This window comes from Nylanderia fulva, unplaced genomic scaffold (genome assembly GCF_048542155.1).
Source record: "Nylanderia fulva isolate GAGA-0341 unplaced genomic scaffold, ASM4854215v1 Scaffold2, whole genome shotgun sequence".
NCBI classification, from domain to species: domain Eukaryota; kingdom Metazoa; phylum Arthropoda; class Insecta; order Hymenoptera; family Formicidae; genus Nylanderia; species Nylanderia fulva.
In genome coordinates, this window is record NW_028190263.1 from 2,735,044 (window position 1) to 2,757,962 (window position 22,919).

Below are 22,919 nucleotides of genomic sequence, written 5' to 3' on the forward strand. Positions count from 1 at the left end.
GTGATACTAACAAGTATATTGCAAAAAATCATGACGAGCACTTCGTCGACCTGGTTACAGAAGACGTCATTCTATCGAACACTGATTGCCATGTTTTTCTCGCAGGATTGTCATTTACATATATGTATTATTGTTACTCCCGAGCCATCGTTACACGACACATTGACATGTCTTGTTAATGTTTTTATAATATTTTTGATATTGATTATGTGTACTCGACGTTATTTTTTATATACAAAGATGCATATGTTTCAATACAAATTACTATATTTATATTAAACGTTTTATAAACATAGTATGCAATTAAAATTGCAAGATATGCATTTTCGGAATCTGCAATGTAAAAAAATATTAACGTGCACACGGACGCGCAATATCAAATAATGATATTAAGATATAAATATTTGAAATTATAATTCAATTTGGTCTTGTATATATATATATATATATATATATATATATATATATATATCAGCATTAAAAAAAAAAATAATTGTTATATAACTGTTACTTTTATATGTTACTTTGAATTTTATTGAATAATACTATTATAACAGTATTACACAGTAATATGCATAGTAGCAACAATGAATTATTTTCACAAAAAATAAAAGCCTTTCCAACCTATATAGTTTATGTATCCACACACGTTTATAACCATCCCGAAGATATCTTATCGCTTAAAAATATTTTTGACCAGAATAAGATATCTTCTGAATTCGTCTTTTGGATATTATGCATGCTGTGTGGATAAAATACAATTATTATATTTCCCAAAAAAATTTATAAATTATCTTTAAAATAGATAGATACAATCAGAAATATAAATTTTCTTTCAAATTTTCTTCAAGCTTGTTTACTCTTCTTATAATATGTTATTTACTTATGTGCATTTATATATATATATTGTTATTCCGTTTCCCCAGCGCTCGTATCGCAGCATTCTAATGTTAATCTTCTTTTCTTATACCATTTCTTCTCTCCTTTATTGTTCTTTTTTTGAGGCATTGGCTACAAACATTTTCATAATGTAGTAACCATGATTGGTCGGTCTGCTTACGGCCTTACGATTACAAGAAAAATTTTTTCACGTACAATGTCCTTTATCTTGCACTCACAGTCGGAATTTGCGACAAACATCCCCAGCATTGTTCTTATGTGCACCATCCTGTGTACGTACATATGTCTAACGAAGAAACTCTCGACAAAGATTAGATTATCAGCGCTGAGTCTTTCTCCCCTTCCCCGCCCTTTTCCCCACTGCGAGCAATATCTTCTACCCCACGAAACGAAAAATCCTGTCCGGCACTTAACATAGAGCCTTCGTCGAGATCACACCGTATCCGTCTTCCACGCGACTTCGTCCGGCAACGCCAGATTATTCTCGATATCGCAACGATAGTTCAATTGATGAATCTGCGTAGAATCTGCGTGCATCAATAATCGTACTGTTTATCACGTTAATAGTGCTGTTATAATTATCTATTGTTTCAAAAGTGATACTTTGCAGTGATTGCTGCAGCGATAAAAAGCGAAAAAAAAAACATTAACTCGAGATGAAAATATCGGACGATTTTCTTTTGGATATGCCGATTGCCGATCAGTTCAATTTAGATTTCACGATTGGTGAGTGCTTTTGCATATGAAAAATGAATGTTTTGATATTTTAACTTTATGCACACGTTATACATTCCTCACATTTCGATACGGCACCGCGTAATCGGTGGCCGTGTATATTTGTTTTAAATTCAAAATGATTAATTGATAAACTGTCTTACATTTTTGAAAGACAAATTTTATGCGTGTCGATGACACGAATAAAATCATATGATTTAAGTGATACAACTTTAAACTCCAACAAATTGGAAAGAAAAAGTGGAAAAGGAAAATATATATAAATATACATAATATATATTTAGGTATATATAAAATATGTAAAAGAGAAATTTTTTTGACATTCTTAATTCTTAATTAATTTTTCATTAATTCACTAAAACAAATTTCAATTCAATAACAGTAAATTGATTCAATTGCAATAAATTGATAAATTTATTTTAACGATGTTTTGCTTAATATTATTTACTCTCGAGTCACAAAATCAATTTTTTTTGGTAAATCTTAATGTATCTGATTATTTTGATAATTTTTACATTATCAGTGCAGTACATTGCCTGATAGAAATTAAAAATATCTTGCTTTTTTCTGTATTACGTATTCTCTATATTATACACATATTTCATGATAATAATATCGTTTAAATAAAATCTAGTTATCTATTTAAGGTAGTTAAATTAAAGAAAAGGAAGTACTCAAAACAGAATATATTATATCGAAAAGCAGATATTTATTAAAAACGTGTTATAAATAGACATATACTAAATAAAAAAAGTTGAAGTTTTCAATTTTATTTTTCAAATTATTTTTTATTACATAGATTTTATTTAAACAATATAAACAACTTATATAGAATTAAAAGAATGAGATGATGATTTCATATTACAAACTTTGAAAAGCGTGAAATTAAAACATAAAATTTTTCAATTAAAAAATATTAGTAAAAAAAAATTGGAAAATTCGTCTTTAAATACGTTTCTTGAAAAGAAGACATTGAGATAAAAATAAATATATTTTCACGTCAAAAATACTTACCTACATTATACGGTTCGTATCTGCTCGTTGATTTTCCATACAGCTTATGGAATTTATGTAAATTTACTTTTCTCCCTGACCATTAGCTAAAAAACAAAGATATTCGACTTAAGTACATACTCAAGTTGTTGTATATACTGCATATGTACAGTACATACCGTAATAAAAAAGATTCATTTGCGGTATTTTCCTTTATTCATATTTTTCTATTAACACGCGCTTCATATTCATGTGTATATTACATATCAAGCACGCACTTCCGTATTTCTCCGATTTTTTTATGTTAAATTTGAATAAAATTATAACCGCGTTAGTTTGCAAAGTAGTGAGATCAAAGAAGGAAATGACTGCTTTTCTATTATAAGCAAAACTAGTTATAGTTACACAAGTTTTCTATCAATGTTTAGACTAGTCGAAAACGCTGGTAATTGTAATATATTACTGTCTTATCATGTTTTGAAATTCTTCTATTGGAAAGATTTACTTTATTTAACTAATTTATCTTATCTTTTCTCTCTGCACAAGATAAATATTTAAAAGTTTTACTGCACAAATACTATGTATTCGCTCATATATAACGCTAGCTATATTATTACGAAATTTACTATTACAAATACGATTACATTAATCGATATTATTTAAGTGGCATTATTTCTCGTGTTGATATTATATTTTTAATAAATCGTGCTTACACCAATCTTGTGCACGAAATCGACTATGAAATAATGTCTATATTTTTGAAAAAACCTTTTTTTCTAATGATAAGTGCATAATTCTCGAGGAAGAAATATAACTCTGCATGAATAAGTATTTCCTCCTCTAAATAAACACAATAATTGTAGAAATCGAAGGAATTCCTTATCTAATAGATACGATTATTAAAATAAATAGACGAGTATTGATGAAGTGTCACTATTATTTACGATGATTACATCATCGTAAAATATTTTCATACATTTATACTATAGCGCAATTATCCCGATTGAAAAAGAGTGTACGTGTACTTACACGCTGTGCGTACGATACACACAAGATCTAAAAATACAGAAGGCAATAGCAGACATCTAAAGATATCGCAGCTACTACGTTGTACGTATCGATATTTCTGTTTTCGAGAGAGCGGCGGATCCGCGTGTTATCGCGCGCCACCTCCGCAGATTTCGAACAATGCAAGGGGGTGCATCGCCGGTGACACAAGGCACAAGTGCACAGCGATGTGCATACTAATAGGCGCGGGGCATATGAATCATTTTTATTGCCGCCTCATTGTCCGTCAGCGGGGAATATAAGAGCATTTTGCGTTGGCCTTTATCTTTCTCTCGGGGAAAACTGACTCACACGCTTCGGCTTCTCCAGCAGCTTTGTTACGCATCGCGCGCGCATTCTCCGCGCTCTCTATATGCGAGTGCCCTGTTGCGCGAAAAGCGCGAGCAATCTCAGCACTCTTTGTCATCGCAGATAACGGAACGACCGTGCCGATGACAGAAAAAATAGCGGTTTGTGGCGCGACTCGTTTAATTATTCACGTGCGGGAAACATTGAAAGAAGATCGTTGAACGGATACACGATGATTCGTACCCAAAAGAACATTTTTTTTCTTTTTCTCGGTGTATGACACATCATTTACATTTTTTAAATATATATTATGGTATGCGTGCACAATTTTTTCGAGATTTAATATTCGAGAAGGATGAACTTTTTTAAGGTATTTGTGTGCTTACAAATCTAAATATTATTTTTTAACGATTTCTTGTTGTTACGAAAAATTCGAGGAAAAATTATTATTAATACTAGTTATTCGATGCTAGCTAAGAAAAAATTTCCAACTCACAAATAAAACAATTAATTGAAATTATTTATGTATATAAAGAATGTCTTAGCAAATAATACATTGTTTTCGTTTGTTTCAAATTTGTTTCAGTACATTATAATTAACTATTTATGAAGGATTTATAATTGTATTTAAACAATTGGTTAGTGATATGTTAACAATTTTAACTTTTATTAAAAGAAAGTAATTTTTGTTTCTAAACAAATGTCTTACATTGTTTTCCTTTTATTTACGAGCAAAAATAAAAATACATAATAGTCCAGTTTTTGGAGATCAATTTTTTATCCTGCTTTCTGAGTAAAATTGGCAGCAAATAAGGAACAATATTATTTATTGAAATTTCTATATTTCTAAAATAAACTTTCTATATTTCTTTACAGTTTCATAATTTTGCTTTCTCATAGAGGAAGCTTTGTAAATAAGAATAATTTGTAGCATTTTATTTCATACCGAATGCAATATTTATAATGTATGAATGAGATAAATGTGTGTACGATGAAGCAATATATTTTCGACAACGCGCAACAAATATCCTACATTTTATATTTTTAGCTCGTTTCGTCGCTTACGTAGATTCTTGCATAAAAAAAGAACGATTCAATTTGCGCGCATCCAATCTCTCAGACGTCAGTCTCACTAAGATACTGTGATGTAATGTCATCTGAGCAACCTTCGTTAAAAAGAACAGCATAAAAAGGATGCTTTTGTTTTATCGAGACAAGGACAAAGGATCTTTCGATTTGCATGCATAATAAATTATTCATTTTTCGCATAACACAAATATTAAAATTACCAGTCACATATATTAGAATAATCATTAATACATATCATTCCCACAATATTGATGAAATTACTTTTTACATTTTAATAATAAATAAATTTATTTTCCGATTATTTTCCCACTGTCAGATAAACATGTAAAAAAAAAGGTGACATAATTATTTGAAGTTTAGCGAAAACTGACATTATGGCAAGATCGTTGGAATATGAATTACATATGTAGATAATGTTTGTAAATTTAATGAAAAATCCTAAGATTCATGCGATGCGCGCGATCTCTCCCCACCATCGCGCAAGTCCGCGGCCCGCGGCAAAGCACGGCGGCAAAACGTGCGTACGATTACAGCTGTTTGCCAGTCGTCACCGGACCGCCGCCGTGGTGTCTGGCGAAGGTCATTAACGCAGTCGCACGCAATAATCGTCGTCGTCGTCGCGCTCGATGTGCTCTCGTTCGTCGTCGCTTTAAATGTCTCTCTCTTGATTTTTTGACATCTCGCCTTTATATTAGAGAGTCGTGTCGCGGCCTCTGGTTATTTCGAAAAAGTCGGGGACGATGTTTATTCTCGTCATCTCGCGTAACAAACGCCTTACGAAAGAACCTCTGACAAGTTGAAGAGAAAGGGAGAAAGGAGAGGAGAGTCCGCGAAAGACGGAAATAGTAGTCATCCTCGCGAGAGAAAATCGATATATTGCGAGTAGCCGGTGAGAAAGTAAACACACATCGCGCCAGTGTCGCGATAGTGATCGAGAGATCGACGATCAATCGGTGGAACGAATCGGTTGAATAAAAACGAGAGTGTGCTCACGATGGGCCTGGCAGGTACGTTCCTTTTATTCTCTTTATCGCACATCGCATTATAAACGTTTTATTCGCGTTGTTATCCGTGAGTGGAAGATTATAAGGGGATAAGTATCATTTTCCAATTGCGACAATGTTGGGATTCTTTACGAACTCTATTACGTGTATTATCATTTTCCTTATTTCAGTAACTGTGATGACTTTTTATAATGATCACGATTTTGTATATTTCTGCATTTTTATATTTTGACGTGGTAATGTTTCATAATGAAGTAGGACGAATAATTTAACTTGGAGAAATATTTGTAAAGATTTAAATTTGAAGAAATCATTTCTTGTTATGTTAATGTTTTCTTGTCATAAAAAATTGTTAATTTAAATACACGTGTAGTCTTTTATAATTTTCCATTTTGATCATTATCATGGAGTCAATTGAATCATATTATTTTTATATATAATAAGATATTAATATATAAAAATATATATATTTATATATATAATTTATATAATATATATAAAATGATATTATTATATATAATAAGATATTATTTTATATATAATAATTTAAAAAAGAAAACAAGTTTTATAAAAATAATTAACTACAAATTATTATCGAAAGTCGCATATTTATAATCTGATAAACTAAAGAACTGATTGACTGGGAACTTTTAGTTATATAACTAAAGATACGAATAGAGTGGTAATATTTAAATGTGTTTGTATATACTAAACAAATATTCTATTATTCAAATAGGCTAAGTGATAGAGCAAGTGAGTTAATTGTTAGAATAGCGTCATGAGTAAGCGCATAAAAGTTTAATAGATATTTATTGATATTATTGATACTATATTGAAAACATTTATATCGAATTGTCAGAACTATAACAATTGTTATCACATTTTTTAATCTTATTGTTTATATAATATACTATTTAATTTTTTACTTCTATGATTACTTTATTTTTGCTTCGTGGAATGAATCAACAATTGTATGATACGAAATGACATTCAAAACACTTGATCACAGAACAGAAATTAGTTTGATTAGATTCCGAACAGGACGACTTAAGAATATGAAATAATTAATTTAGTATTGTATTTAATTTTTTAATTATTTTATTATTCGTAGTATGTTATATTTAATTTTTTGATTTATTACTTTCAAAATTAAATAATTTTTTCGAACGTACATAAGAGCTTCAATATTTTTTCTTTCTTGTAATAAACAGAAATTAGTTTGATTAGATTCCGAACAGGACGACTTAAGAATATGAAATAATTAATTTAGTATTGTATTTAATTTTTTAATTATTTTATTATTCGTAATATATTATATTTTATTTTTTTATTTATTACTTTCAAAATTAGATAATTTTTTCGGACGTACATAAGCTTCAATATTTTTTCTTTCTTGTAATAAATTAGATATTGGCATAATATTGCTCTCCAGCAATTTGATTCGACGCGACATGAAAATATTACTTTTTGATATGTGTATAAAACGGTTGAAAATTTTCCGGCGTGTCAATTAGCAGCGTCAACAACGATCCTGAAGGAACTTCGCGCGCGTGACGGCCGCTGGCTTGCGTTCGATCTAATTGTGCCATGACCTAAACGTGACTTGCGTTTTCGCGTGACATTTCGCATCCATGTGTGGCTGCGGACTGCGCGTTTATAAGGTCCGGTTGCATCGACAGTCTCTGGATTAATTAAACTCAGTAACACTGTCTCTTTTTAGAATACAGCGTTCTCTGTTCTGTCGCCGGAAAAAAAAAATAATTTTATTTTCTGATTAGTAGAAGGCACAAACAGTTTGATTATCAGTTTCGGCATTTATATTATCGTAGATCTTCTCCGTAATCGGAAAAATAAGATAAGTAGATAACGAAGGTTGAAATAAATCAAACTAAGACCTGTGTATGTGAATACAAGTACTTGAAGATTAGCGGCTAATGTAAGAAGTCGCTCTTAAAAATCATTCTTATGTAAAATTGTTTTATGTAAATGCGATACCGTTTTTTAAATAGAAACTCTTTACATATACATCGAGCGTATATAAATATTATTTTGCATATAAATTTAGATTTGTGTGATTTTAAAAATTCAATCTTTATAAATATTTAACTTATATCGATAACAAAATTTAAATTTTTAAATCTTATTTCTGAATTTGTGAGTATTTTATATATGGAGATTTGCATTCTAAAAGTTAATTTTGTGAACTTACGTCCTTTTATTTCTCAAATATAATTTTATTTTGGAAGACGTTGCAATCGCGTATACATATAAGCTAAGCTATATATCCAGAGATGTTTTTCAATTTTTTTTACTTATACTTTTTACACCTTATGTTTACCACTTTAAAAGGCTGAAATATACAACTGTGCAGTATTTTAAAACGTTTAAAAAGTATAAAAAGAACGCTAGTAACAATAACACAGCAATGCAAAAGCTGTCAAATCTTGCAGCAGCACTCTCGGATGGAGAACGACGCAATTAAAATTCTTCACGATGCGGGAGAGAAAAGCTTCCTTATCATTCCAGTTGACATATCACTGTATTATCGCAGTAGCGTCACACACATACACACACTATTAGCCTGCATATAAAGGCAATGGCGTATCTGCGTATCTTTGGCACCCTCCGCTCTCTTATATTTTTAGCCTTAAGAACATTGAGGAGACAGCATTCAAAATTCTCTTTCAAAGAACGAATAGAAAATTTTGTCATTGAAAAAGTATTCAAAAGATATAGAAACTTAATTTTATTCGGAAAGAAACAGTTCTGGTTCGGTGAAAAAAATTTGTTAACTGGACTAAACCTTTCAACTAAATATTATATTTTATTAATTGAACCTATACAAATATTTCAATTAAATATAATATTAAATTTAACAAAAAACGTATTTGACTTAAATACTAATATGTGTTCAATTAACAAAATAATAATTTAGTCGAAAGGTTTGATTAAATTAATTTTTTGTCAGTGTGTGAGAAATGAATTATTATATCAAAATATAAAAAGAAGGTGATATTGAAAAGGAGGAAGTTTAAATAAACCAGACACTCTGGTGTGTACTCGTTTCACTTAAATTAAATGTTTCCGAAGCATTAAATTTTGCTGGCTTAGTATAACCGAATCTATGGCACTGCATATGTATTTTACATATTGCGAGTGGCGCTAGGAAGCGCTATGTCAGGGTCGTGACAAGCGTATGTATACGTGCATGTGATTGGCATGCCAATATAGCATGTAAATGATAGCGAAAATTCTCTTTGTAAGGAACAGTGGAGAAGAGTGGGGACACTCTTCGATCAAAGTACTCGATTAACGCTGCTGTTGAAGAAAGTATAAAGCTGACATTTCGTAATCTAATTACGATATCGTTATCCACGATTAATATCAAATATGCCATATGTTTTTTTCTTAACATTGATTTTTAATATATTATTTTTCTTGTAAAGCGTTTTGGTATAAAAATTAAAGTCCTATTAAAATCTGCTTAGAAATGAATGAGGAGTTAAGATAAGAGATTCGCTGCTTGTGAGAGAGAACTCGTGTTGAATCTTTTTGGAAACTTCTGATGTCTCAAGGTCGGACATATTAACGAAAATTTCGTTTCGATGATAAATTTGTATCCGTACAATGATTATGAAAGATAACGAGTTAAAGTTATCACGGATAAAAACACAATGCCTGATAAGCACAAGTCCTGTACTTTCCGTTTCGTGCAAGAGATTGAAACGTTTAATCTTTGTTATGGACCATCTGTATACTGTCGGTTTTGATAACGCTTATTTATCCCAAGTTGCATAACAGATAATTAACTAATGGTACAACTTCTTGGATATGCTTACTTTATTTTTTAGCGACCACCATTATATAAATCATTAAACAGGATGACATTTGAAGATGCGTCGTGAATAGTTTTTGAATAGAAGACTGAAAAACGTCCGATGACGAATGCGCACATCAATAATTTTAGTAAGAACAAGGACGTAGATATCCTGAATCGTGTCATTCATTCGATAATGAGATATTGCATGTCTCATGCAATCATAAAATTCTTAACTTCGATATAGCTGTAAATGTAGCTGCTATTATAAGATACTGCAGCGGTTCATATCTTTGAAATTCGAAATTATCATAAAAATTTCCTGGAACCTGAAATGATTTATGCAGTTTAGCGAGCCTTATTTATATATTAATCAAACAGTCCATGTACGAAGTATTAATGATTAATCGATATCCAAGTGATTTCGGACATTTTAATCATCTCTACAAACAGGAAACAGCGTGCGATAACGTTCCGACAAACTTTCTGTTCCTTGTTTGACTACTGTGAACTGATCGAATACCGGTTAACAGGAAGACGCGCGTTTTCAAATTGGCCCCAGAATAATTACGTCTTCCTTTCCTTTTTTTTATTTTCCTTTCGAACATGTCTTCCCTTGTCGCTGTTTGACTATGCTAATATCGCACTAACAGCCTAGGCAAACGCAATGCTTCTATCTATGCGCGTCGCTGAAAACTCACAAAAGTAAAAAGCCTCGACAGCGGCGGCTTTAAACCGCGCCGCTGCTTTTTAAGCATTACTCCGTCGGCGAAGCATGCATAAGTAATTAATAACCTGCAAATTGATTCGCGGTGTCACTGTGACGAGCACACGACTTATGAAGCATCATACGGAGTTGTAAAGAAAGAAATAGAGAAACGGCTTCCTTCTTCTATAACCTGTATATAAACTGGAATCCATTAGTTTACTTACTCGGTCGAGAGAGGAAGAAGAAAGATAGAGAGAGAGAGGGATAGAGAATGTTACGTAATATAATATAACATGCACGCGACGCGGCTACCGCGTGTCGCAATCGTATGTCGCTGCACATTAACTTTGTAGAGATCAATTGGACACCTGAAGGAAGAGAGAGGCGGTCCTCCACTCCGGATAACCATATTCCGTAATATTCCATGTGGTATTACAAAATATATCTCGCGAGAATATTTTTTGGTTGAATTTATTACTTGTGGAATTATTATAGAACGTGTTTATCTGCAATTTAAAAAAATATTTTTCTGTGGTTTTTTTATTCATATATGTTGTTGAAATAAAACGATTTACCTAAATAAATTTATATTAAATGATATATGAAAATGAGATGCTATAATTGTGCAAATAATAATGAATTTACTCCGAATTATACGGTAATCCTGGAACAATATGGTATTAGGGGAAATTTTGTAAGAGTTTCTCTGATTAATATATATCACAATAAAAATATTATCTATTGCAATAAGATATAAAATGTTTGATTAATTTTACTATATACGTATTAATATTGTCCCACGATCATGATTTTCACGGTAAATTCAGAGAAAATTCTCTCCGTGTATGTTATCCTTCTTTTAAAATCCCATGTTCTGATATAATTCTTTTGATTCTATTCAGCGAAGACTGATAAAAATAATAATTTGAAAAAGGATATTCACATAAAAATATTCCTAGGATATACTATCAAAAAATAAGGCTTACGAAAAAAAGAGTAATTTGCCTCTCTTCATCTTTCTTTCTCCGCCTCTCTTCGAAATAGCAAAAGACTTTAATTCCATGTTATGCACAGAACGTATTAAAATGGCAAGAGTCAAGCGTATTATGAGTTGAAGTGGATTTTTAACACTCTTGTGCGAAACGGTGTGCTAGATTATGTAGGAAAATTTTCAGATTTCGTTGCTATTTTAATAAGAAACGTTGATTTACGCTAAATAGCGGTCTCGATAAATGTAGCGAAAGTGATGGCCGCGAGTGAAAGCAACGTGCAGAGATTGGGAGAAAAAGAGGTCTTAACAAACTAATTATATATGTATCGTAACCAGCGCGCTTAAAAAGATTGTGCCTGGAAACGAGGAAAAATTACGCGTTCATATACTTTTCAATCTTTTTCGTGGATTTTTATTACCAGCGACGTAACCGGAAAGGAATAAGAAGGAACTGAGCAGCTGCAAACCTTGTTTTTTATAAAGCACAAAAAAGGATCACGATATCGTTACATTTTCCATTTATGCGTTGTGAGTCGTGTAAGGCAAAAATATTCGAGACATTACGAATTTTGCACGACCTGACGTGGCGTAACGTCTATTCAAGGCGGTCCATTAACTACCGAACAACGCGTTATTAACCGAGATTATCTTCGAAATTAATTTTAGTGTAGCGAAACAGTCTTATCTTGAGCGCGACGTCTCTTATTTTCCCGCACAAAATTTTAATTTCAGAACGAATATACTCATCAAAACAAAGTTGTTTTATCTAGCTATGATTTTATGACAATCTTTTTTTAACTTGGAACATGTATTAAATATAGGAATTTTATATCTTATATAAAATTAACTAAATTTTTCTATTCACATAATATTCTTTCAAAGAAGTCGGAATAAAAGTATAGTAAATCGGTTCTTTTATTTTTGTACATAATTTTAATTGCGCGCAAAATAGAAATGTGATGAAACCTCTCCGTTGTTTCATGCAGTGTTTCTCAGCATGTATGTACAAAATTGTTCGAGCGATTGTTAAGCAAACAACATTAGCTTTGCGCGATGCAAAGTTACCTTCGACTGCAGTTCTTAGAAAAATGATGACAGGACGTTTCTGTGATTGACGCAAACGACATCGACATTGTTACGAAGAATCGCGAGACAAAATATAAGATTTCCGTGCTGTTTAATATATTTGATTAAATTAGAAATACAAAATTTTTCAATGAGATAACTGAAGATTACGTTTCCTTCTTGATATTAAAACTTCTGCGAATTGCTACAAACCCGAAATATATTCATCTCTCGAAATAGCCTCTTTTCTCACAGTCACTCTTGACTTAACTACATAACTTAACGCATTCCTAGTGTACACAAATAATACATATATCACGGAATATATGCGATTATGGACGAGACGATCGGCGATCTGCGCGAATATTACATGCGTATTTCTACAGGGAACGACGAGTGCGTAGCTCTAGTGTCCTCGGAAATAATACGCGATGAGAAGATGGACAAGGATGATCGCATATGCGCAAACGTTTTTTGTTGGAACAATGAAACTCCAGAGATCCTCTGTGCATTATACTCGCATACGAGGCAGGCAAGAAGGCAGGAAAGAAGTGCGAACTCGTATCTGTCACACGCGTTTAAAAATATATTATATTAATCGGTTAATTACATACAAAAAAAAGAGGTCGAGGGAGGGTTCATGTATATGCGCGATTTTGTAATACTTTTGATAGTCAGAGGAAAGATATTGTTGCAACTTGACTGGATTTTAGTTTCTCTACACGCAGAGAATTTTCTTTTACAATTGGAAGAATATTTTATAAGAGTTTCTCTGATTAATATTTACCACAATAAAAAATATTAATATGTACATAGTAAAATTAATCGAATATATTTTATATCTTATTGTGCGATAGATGTTAATATTTTTATTGTGGTAAATATTAATTAGAGAAACTCTTATAAAATTCTCCCAATACCATATTATCCTACGATTTTAAAAATTTTTTGAATGTATTTCGAGGTATGAATTGAGAAGGTTTTACATAGATATTATATAATTTTTCGAGTTTATACGTAGGAAATTTCTGAAGAGTTATTCGAAATAGAAGATATTTGAGTAGTTCAAGATTTTCGTATCCAACCGCAGAATTCTATCAAAGTTTTGCTGACGCAAAATGACACAGAAAACCGCGTACACGTAACACGACTGACGCGAATTCACTATAGACACCGCATTTTTGCACGACGTGATAATTATTTCCTTCGTCCAATTTTTCTTTTTTTTTTCATCGCAACGCATTTGTCCCCGTTATGCGTTGCTGTCTTATGCCAGCTTCCGTTTCACGCGAGATTCGCTTTCACATAAGTGCGAAACGCCTCTATCTATTCTTACAAACTTACAAACTCGGCTGCAAATATCTTAATACCAGCTTTTTTTAGAGAAAAAAAGATGGATTTCTTGATTAATTAAATATCTGGGAAGACAATATGAATCATCGAACGAAATCTACACACCCCTACAGTTGCGGTTACATATACATATATATAGACTCGACATACAAGCTGCATTTATGACGTGCGTTTTATCAGACGAGATCATTTATCGCGAGAGGTATATCGTGATTGCGGGACCACGCGTGCACACGAATACGTAATGTATATATACGTGTGTTCGACATGCGAATGCGTTCGTGCTAGCAAAGCGGGTCAAGAAGCGTTAGACTTTGGCTTATATTGTGGTAGGTTCTGTCTGGACTGCAACGCGCGTGTGATAATACATATAGCGACTTGACAGATTGCGAACCCGGATCAAGAACCACCACTACACCAGTGTGCAGTATCATTGTTGTCATTCCAAAGTCCGAAATGCCGCGACGTTTCGCGGTCGGTGACGAGGAAGGAAGGGTGTCTCGATCATTAGTCAAACCGATTAGTCGCGATCCGATATACGCTTCCTATTTTCTTCTCTAATGCCAAGGTCGAGAAGGAAGCGCACAGACGCGTAATTATTATTCCGCTGACAGCTATTTCGGGAAGCGCCATCGTTACAATGCGATTATGCGATTTTCTGCTGAGCGGGTATGAATATGAATACCGCCGAGCACGTGGAATATTTCGAGCAAGGTTTTGCCATTGAAAAAATTCAGAGTTACATAATACAACGATCTTGAATATTTTTTACTTCTATATATGTAATCTCATTTTTTTTTTAACTAGAAGTTGGCTGTACGACATAAAAAATCGTCTCATAAATATTAATTTGATACTGAATAAAAAGTCCGTCTTTTTTGAATTATTTAAAATACGGAATCTAATATGGATAATTATATTTAAAGCAGAAGCAAAAGAATTATTGTTTAATAGTATAAATCGGAAGCATTAAAATTTAGCTGTCTTATCTGGCTTGAAAATGAAGATTTACATCGAGCATCAACTTAATATATTAAAAAAAAGAATTATAATACCTGAATATTTAACATGAATGCAAGTCATGTTCGGAAAAAATTGAATATATGTAACCATGTGTTGATTATTCGAATAAAAACGTGACGTATCACATTATTAATTATCTCGTTTTATATATACTTTGCTTTAGAATCGTTTGCTCAAGCAGCGAATTCATTTTTTTTTTTCAAATAATATCCTATCATCTTTCCGGTTGCTTTTCAATGACGAGAATAATATGATAATAAAAGAATGAAAATGATTTTTAATATTAAAAAACGTAGTTAGATGATTAAGGCTTCTTCGAATGATAAAAAACGATAGAGATGACTCGATATTATAAAGTAAAGCAAAAAATCATTCATGAAGCAAGCTATGTAATATAATATATAATATACATATGTACATGTTTAGCACTTTTCCTGTGTGTTTTTTTACACATAATAATCATCATTAAGCCGTGAAATAAATTGTTTCTAACATGTATATGTGCATGCAACAATGCAACTGTATTTTCCTTTACGTATAAATGCACTTGACAAACCAACAAATAAATCGTTGCATAAGATTTCGAAAGCACTACTGTGTTTTCTATGTGATCAAAGATCATAAATCATAAATGATGAAAATTTGTTTTGCTCCGCGATAATAACTTGAAAAATTGAAGATTTAAATAACAGAAAAATATTACATATATATTTTTTATAGGAATAAATAAGTTCAAAGTTTTCATTTTCTATATAAAGTAATCAATTTTAGTAAATATATAAATTAAAAATAAAATTAAAACACAAATGCGAATTTAATAATACACATGCGTGCTAGTATACACACATATACATACATATTGCAAGACGTTAGTATTTATGTATTTTTATGTATGAGATAATTATTAAAATGTGTTGAGCTTTATATAGGATCTTACAATTTGAATATAGAATTTTGTTCACTGATACACTTACTCGTATTACCATATCTCTAATTTTGTCGTCGGGCTAATATTTCGTTAATCTATGCTCACATAAAATATGCTTTTATAATCTAATCTCAAAATAATGTGTGCCACTTTTGCGCTATTTAAAGATTGCTGTGTCATTTTCTTGCATAGTGCTGCGATGTTCTGTTTCTGCAAAATTTTTTTAGGCAATCTAAGCTTTTCCTTAATAAGAATATAGTTCGTTTTTTATACGATCGGAGACATATTTTTTACGAGAGCAAAAATTGATATAAACCTTATCTATAATTTTTTGTTGTTTTTTTATGTCTTTCAAGATTAGATCATATTCGATAAGATCGGGAATTTCCTTGCTGTCGCGTTTTAAACACCACGTGCAATAAACGACTTCTTATAAATGTTCCAAAATTCTAAACGAAATAAAATATGCATAATACAATTATTTTTTATTTAACATTATTGATATTAACCATAGCATAATGTTTGACATGACATATATTTAAAATCTCGAGATATATTCTCATTAGCATATATAATTTTCATATACGCAAATATATATTTAAAAAAATAACTAAAAGATTGAACGCGCGGAAATTTGGGATTCATTTTACATAACCTTGGCATGCTCGACAATTTTTTTTACGAGGAACAATTAAATTTTTTTATTATTTTTTTCAACATTTCAACACCTATTTACATTTATAAGTCATGTCGGATTAGGAGTTATCGAAAGACGGAAAGGCATTTGTCTTTTTTATCCGGTGAATTTTATACGTTGGGAATTTTTTTTCTCGGCCAATTTATCAATGTAAATATTTTTCACTATCATACATTGCGGCTTGCATACATTGCAATTTAAAAAATTAAGAAAAGGGAAGTGACTGTATGATTTCGCGCAGTTGGAGAAAAAGATGAAGCAAAACGATATCACGTATCAATTAATTCTATATACTATATATATATATATATATATATATATATATATATAATATACTATATATTATAAATTATTCCAAGGACTCGAATCTACGACTTTCGTGCGACACATGCATCTAGTTCTACTACGAGCCGGTTTTACGTGAAGGCACGCACGAGAGTTGATTAAAAGTAAGAATTAAAACATCCACGCGGTGAATTAATAATTAAGATGTTTGCACGAAATGTGACAGTAGTATATGGCAACGATTATTTCAAAATTTTTAAAATTTTAAATTGGTTTCAATTACACTAATATTTTGCTTAATCGATTTGACATTCTTTCTAACAAAAAGTTAATTCCATGATATAAGCTTGATTAAAAACTTTTCCATCATTAAAATTCTTGAGTCATATATTGCTCTGACTTTAATTTAAGAACAATTTTTTGTAAAAATAATTGTATTAACTTATATATCTCTGTATTATGAAAAAATCATTTTAAAGATAAAATATACATATATCTTATTTTTATATAATATAATAAGAAAAAATTCAGAAGATAAATTATATTTATCGTATATAAATTTTAAAAAAATCTAATATCACTAAAGTTTAAAATAATATTTCACATGTAACGAATTAACAAGAATAAAACTACAAAAATGATTTTATATGAAAATATTTTTTTCCGCTTATATATGATTTCAACTTTTGTTGATTTTTAATATTTTATTATAGCGATGCAATAAGTGTTCTAATCAAACTTGTAATATGATATTATTTTTCATTTTTTTATAACAAGAAAATATATGCATTAGAATTATTTACAATGCTACATGAATATAAGTATTTTTTAAACATATTTATATATTTTACTTTCACGAATATTCCAGACACAATAACAAAATTCAGAACTTAATATCCTATGATTAGATAATTTTTTTACAGCTGGAGCGTGAGATATTGTGCAAATTAAACACAGGCAAATAAAAATTTGATTTCGTAAATTCCCGCTAACATATAAAATCACAAATATAACGACTATGCGAGTAAATCTTCTAGTTTCGAAATTAGTCGAACGTCGCAATGCAGTTTATCGCTCACATTATGTTATCGTTAAATGCAATTTCTCAAGGTCTACGAAGATTTGCATACTTAACCCCTACTGACCCAGTATCGATGCCGATATCCATGTTATTAAAATCGAGAATCATTCGCGACTACTCGTCAGATGTGGCATAATATTATCGTCGGGAAACATAAATCGATAATCTAACGATATGTAATTCGCCGCGATTTAATTTATGTTCTTTAGCTTTCTTTTCTCTCTTTTTATTTTTTAGTCAGTGCTTCGTACAGCGTATCGCGAGAGGAAGTGTGATTAGAGGATGTATCGGGATATTTTCTTGTCTGGGTTCTGGCATCCGCGTATTTTCGGTACAGGAAGCGACGAAGAAGCGATCGCTCGGCGACTGATCGGAAAGGAGAGAATCTGTATAAAAAGGGACATTCAATTTTTCTTTTGTTGCAGATGCGGATTTGGGAATGGGCGCGGGGGCGGTCGGCGGCCCCGTTCTGAATCTACCTCCGGTTCCGGTCGGAAACGCTGCGTGTGCCATATGCGGCGATCGCGCGACCGGAAAGCACTACGGCGCCGCTTCTTGCGACGGTTGCAAGGGCTTCTTTCGCCGATCCGTCAGAAAGAATCATCAGTACACGTGCAGGTACACTTGTCATCCCCTCGATTTTTTTTCTTTCTTTTGCACCGGAGAATCTTACCACAAAACCGGCTCTTGAAAAAAAATTAAACTGTTTTTTTTTCCTAATTGTGTATCTTACAGGCTTATGAGAAAATGTCAGATCGACAAGGACAAACGAAACCAGTGTAGATACTGTCGATTGCGCAAATGCTTTAGAGCCGGTATGAAGAAGGAGGGTGAGTTTCCGTTTCGTCTATCTCACGCACGTGTTTTACATAGGATAGATGTGCCTGAAAAAATAGTCTTATTTCAAGTCCAATTGAAAAATAATGAAATATATTTAACATATCAAATTGATGTTATTTTTTCTTTCTTTTCTTTTTACTTTGAAGTTTTTGTTTTGCGATGTCCGTTTCTACGTCTGTTTGTCTTCATTTATAGATTTGAAAATATGCGTAGAATTATATGTCGATATTAATTTAACCATATTAATTGTCGCAGCCGTACAAAATGAGAGAGACCGCATAAACAATCGACCACCGAGCAACGAGAATCAGACGGAAAACAGCGGCCCGTCGATGGAAGATTTACTGATGGCTGCGAGGCATATTGGAATGCTTGAGGTCAGTGAGGCTTAACCTCGGCCGAATTGAATATTTATAATTGCAATCCGCTTCTTGTTAATGCGCATGTTGAGAACCTGGTGTGTTATCGCACCGACATGATCGCCGATTTAATTATCGCGGCCTTTTGTTTCCCTCGATATACCTGAGAGATTAGTAATTCCGTACTATCATCAGCCAGAAGGGAGCCCTTGCGAATTCTCTCCTTAAATTCGATAATGGTCAAATCACTTATATGTTATGTTTCATACAGCACTTGTAAAGCGATCTTACGTCACATTAATTATACATATTTTGCAACTTAATGCTAGACATTCGTGGGAGAATTAACGCGTAATTTAAATTCTTGTCTTCAGATTAGTCTTTTTATATTGCGCTATAATCCAAGGTTAGCTATTTAAACTCGTTATGTATTCATAAAAAAAGGAATCAGTATTCCGAGCTCTATTTTCTATGCACTGATCATTACACCGGCGTTAATCTCCTTTATATTTACTTCAGAGATTTCTTTGAATATTTATGCTGCGAATATTTTACATCACACAATAATGCAATACTTTGTATTTCCTCTTTATCTATATATTTATTGAAAAATTATTGCAAGGTAATAATATCAAAATTTCTCTATCTTAATATATAATATTTCTGCGTATTAGCTCTTCGATGTATGTATATTTGATTTTCTTTAACAATCGCAATGTCACGATGACGTATGATTAACAGCTGGGTAATCCGAAAGAAGACGTCGATCCTAGCACGAAGCGGATAGCTGGCTTAAACGACGTGTGCGACAGTATGAAGGAGCAATTGCTGATCCTGATCGAGTGGGCCAAATGCATCAAGGAATTTGAGACGCTTCCGCTGGACGACAAAGTCGCGTTGTTGAGAGCCCATGCAGGCGAGCATCTGCTGTTAGGGGTGGCGAGACGCAGCCAGATACATAAATTAACGGACGTGCTATTGCTTGGCAACGATTGCATCATCATGAGAAACTATCCTGGTATGTAAAATCGGTGGATTTATCGCGGTTGCACGATGTAGCTTCTTGATTTTTTCTTTTCCCTTTTCTCGAACGAAGCAAGCCGCTGTTAAACACAGAACTCTGAACAAATATGAACGTTAATTAACGAGATGTCTTTCAGCACCTTCGGACGTCTGTCGTCTGCCTTTTCGAGATTTATATTGTATAGAAGGCTATGCTTATCATGATGATTCATAACTCTGTGTTTGGCTCCGACTTGCTCCGATCATTCTTATTCATAACACTTATCTGTGTTGTGCGTTTCGGCTTTACTAAATAACGACATTAGATCTCATTGTGTGGGAACGTTTGTGGATTACGCTTGAAAGTTCTCTGAGACTGGGATCTCCTTTTTGGACGAGTATATGCGAGGTGAATGTTAGGTAAACCCTGACCAGTTTTCTTCTCGCGCACGTTGCGCAAAAGTCTCATCTCATTGCGGTTCAAAGACGCGTAACGTTAAATGCTATTTATGTATGCGGTATGTAAAAATATATAATAAAAGAATAATAATAAAATAATAATATAATAACAATAATAAAATTAAAAGTACGAGATATTCACGAAGAGAGAATCGCCTGGGAGATAACAACTCATGAACGAATCACATTTTTTTCTTGAGAATACAAATCCTAATCTGTAAAGAGCCAATATTTCCAAGTATAAATTGCGTTTAAAATATGTGGAACATTCCATAGAGCACGGATATCAGCACAAGTGGCGTCTTATCGAACAAACCAAGATATCTCGACTGTCTCACGTTGACAAAACCCGTCGATATTGAAGCGATGTCTTTTGCGGCCTGTCACCATTTTTTTTCGAGATTCGAGCGTATGTATACGTGAAAGAGAGCCTCTAAATAGCCGATTCGACGACGGCCTTCACCTTTTTGCTTACGTAATTTCGTCGTCCACATGTGCGGATACCGCACTCATTCGTCGCTAAATAGCTGCTTACTGGACGCTTCCTCTATATCTCGTTATCGCGTTTCGTTGTAATTTCGTAAAAATCGTAACCGTGTTTTATCTTAGTCAATGAGTATTAAAAGAAAAATTTTTTGAACATACAAAAATTATTTGCTCGAGAACCATGGATTGTTTTCGTTGATGAATATTTTTTTCTCACTATATATGTATATGTAAGATACGCGCGTGTCACAAAACGATTTTATATAATATTTTATCAACACAAATACGTAGGTCTTTCCTCACATATCGGATTTACCTGGTGAGAATTTCTTGCATGTGGATTTTGGAATTCTTTTTTTTATTTCCCTTCTTTAGAAAAAACGTCCTTTCTGCACATTATAATAATTTATATTTAATATCTGAATTATATATTATAATTGATATTTAGATATATTATGATTGATATTTATATATGCTTTTATATAACTCATGCAAATTTTATTTTTATGAAATCGAATATTTAGTTCTTACTAATCATTTTACGAAAATTTATTTTTATTTATCAAGAATGCAAATTCAAGAATTATGTTTCTTTATAATTAATTTTATTCGAGTACTTGCATCTCTTTCCCTCTTTCTCTCTCTCTCTCTCTCTCTCTCCTTCTTTCTTTCTTTTTCTCTCGATGCAAATACATGTTTACTTGTCAATTTTTAATTAACAAGTGTGTGTATATGTGATGTGTATTAATATAATTTTCGGTAAATTGGATAACTACGACAAGATAGGTGATCTCTAATTGTAATATTTTTCTTATTTTTTTAATTTACTACTACATTATTGTTATGAAGAAAGCGTCAGCAAATTGTATTATACTAATATGAATATATGACAAATAATTTAAAAAAACGCTTTGTTGTGTCACCCATCTTGTCACTAAGTTAATCATATTTTATTATGTAGAACATTTTACGGCAGAATATTATCTTTTTGTGATTAACTTTACTCTTAATGGAAGGATTTGAAGATCACACGACAAGACGACTCGTTCAGTTACGAGAAACTTTTGTAATATTTTGCTACGAAAAATATTGATGGATTCAAATCGGTGTCAGCAATATTATATTTATTTCATAAATAATGCATCGCAATAAACAATTAATAACTGGACGTTTCGTTTATGTGTGTGCACGTCTTTGGGGCGTAGATAGTTGACTGAGTCCGGAATTTATGTTGTGTGCTATTCTAAAATGCATGCCGGAGAGAAGTGAGTGAATACCGATGTTATTTGCAAAATGTTTTTGTTTTTCACCGGACTCAGTTTCTACGTTCACGATAAAATACGAATGGTATAATCCCCGTCTATCAGTAATATCGTTGCAATTCACAGAAGGGAACAATCAGCAGGACTTAGATATCAGCAAGGTTGGCGTTAGAGTGATGGATGAACTGGTGGAACCGTTGAAGAAGATTAAGATCGATGATACAGAGTTTGCTTGTCTCAAAGCAATCGTGTTCTTTGATCCGAGTAAGTGTATCTCCATTTAAAATCCGAAAGACTTACGTCCGCGCGCAACAATTTAATAAAATCGCAATTTGCATATGAAGTTATATATCTGAATACAACAGAATAGAAAAGGATTGCATGCGATAGACGTAAATGTATTCCGTTAATATAGATCGAATGCGATTCGCTTGCAATAATCCTTCTCGATCAATTCTATCTCGTTGAGGCAATCACGCCTCGCG

At 32.3% G+C, this 22,919-nt stretch overlaps 1 protein-coding gene and 1 long non-coding RNA gene across 9 annotated transcripts in view; one reads left to right on the forward strand and one right to left on the reverse strand.

The window, feature by feature from the left end:
• The window catches only part of Hnf4 (Hepatocyte nuclear factor 4), a 37,186-nt gene that overhangs the window by 10,297 nt on the left and 3,970 nt on the right, over positions 1-22,919 (forward strand). For 4 of the 7 annotated variants that reach the window (XM_085482258.1, XM_029321523.2, XM_029321519.2 and 1 more), the window contains 5 exons: positions 18,452-18,644; positions 18,762-18,856; positions 19,122-19,243; positions 19,967-20,243; positions 22,540-22,698. In XM_085482258.1, the coding sequence (XP_085338384.1) occupies positions 18,452-18,644; positions 18,762-18,856; positions 19,122-19,243; positions 19,967-20,243; positions 22,540-22,698 (846 nt within the window). Of the gene's footprint in view, positions 1-1,305; positions 1,627-5,602; positions 6,081-18,451; positions 18,645-18,761; positions 18,857-19,121; positions 19,244-19,966; positions 20,244-22,539; positions 22,699-22,919 lie in introns of those variants that run through there. The other 3 variants (XM_029321524.2, XM_029321526.2, XM_029321520.2) reach the window with 3 other exon arrangements.
• On the reverse strand, positions 573-3,921 carry LOC114945351 (uncharacterized). Of its 2 annotated transcripts, none has more exons than XR_003822377.2 (3): positions 3,658-3,921; positions 2,650-2,735; positions 573-1,427 (listed from the first exon to the last, which is right to left on the reverse strand). It is a non-coding gene; the product is annotated as an uncharacterized LOC114945351 (long non-coding RNA). The 2 variants fall into 2 exon arrangements; XR_003822376.2 differs by lacking the exon at positions 3,658-3,921 and adding an exon at positions 2,808-3,034.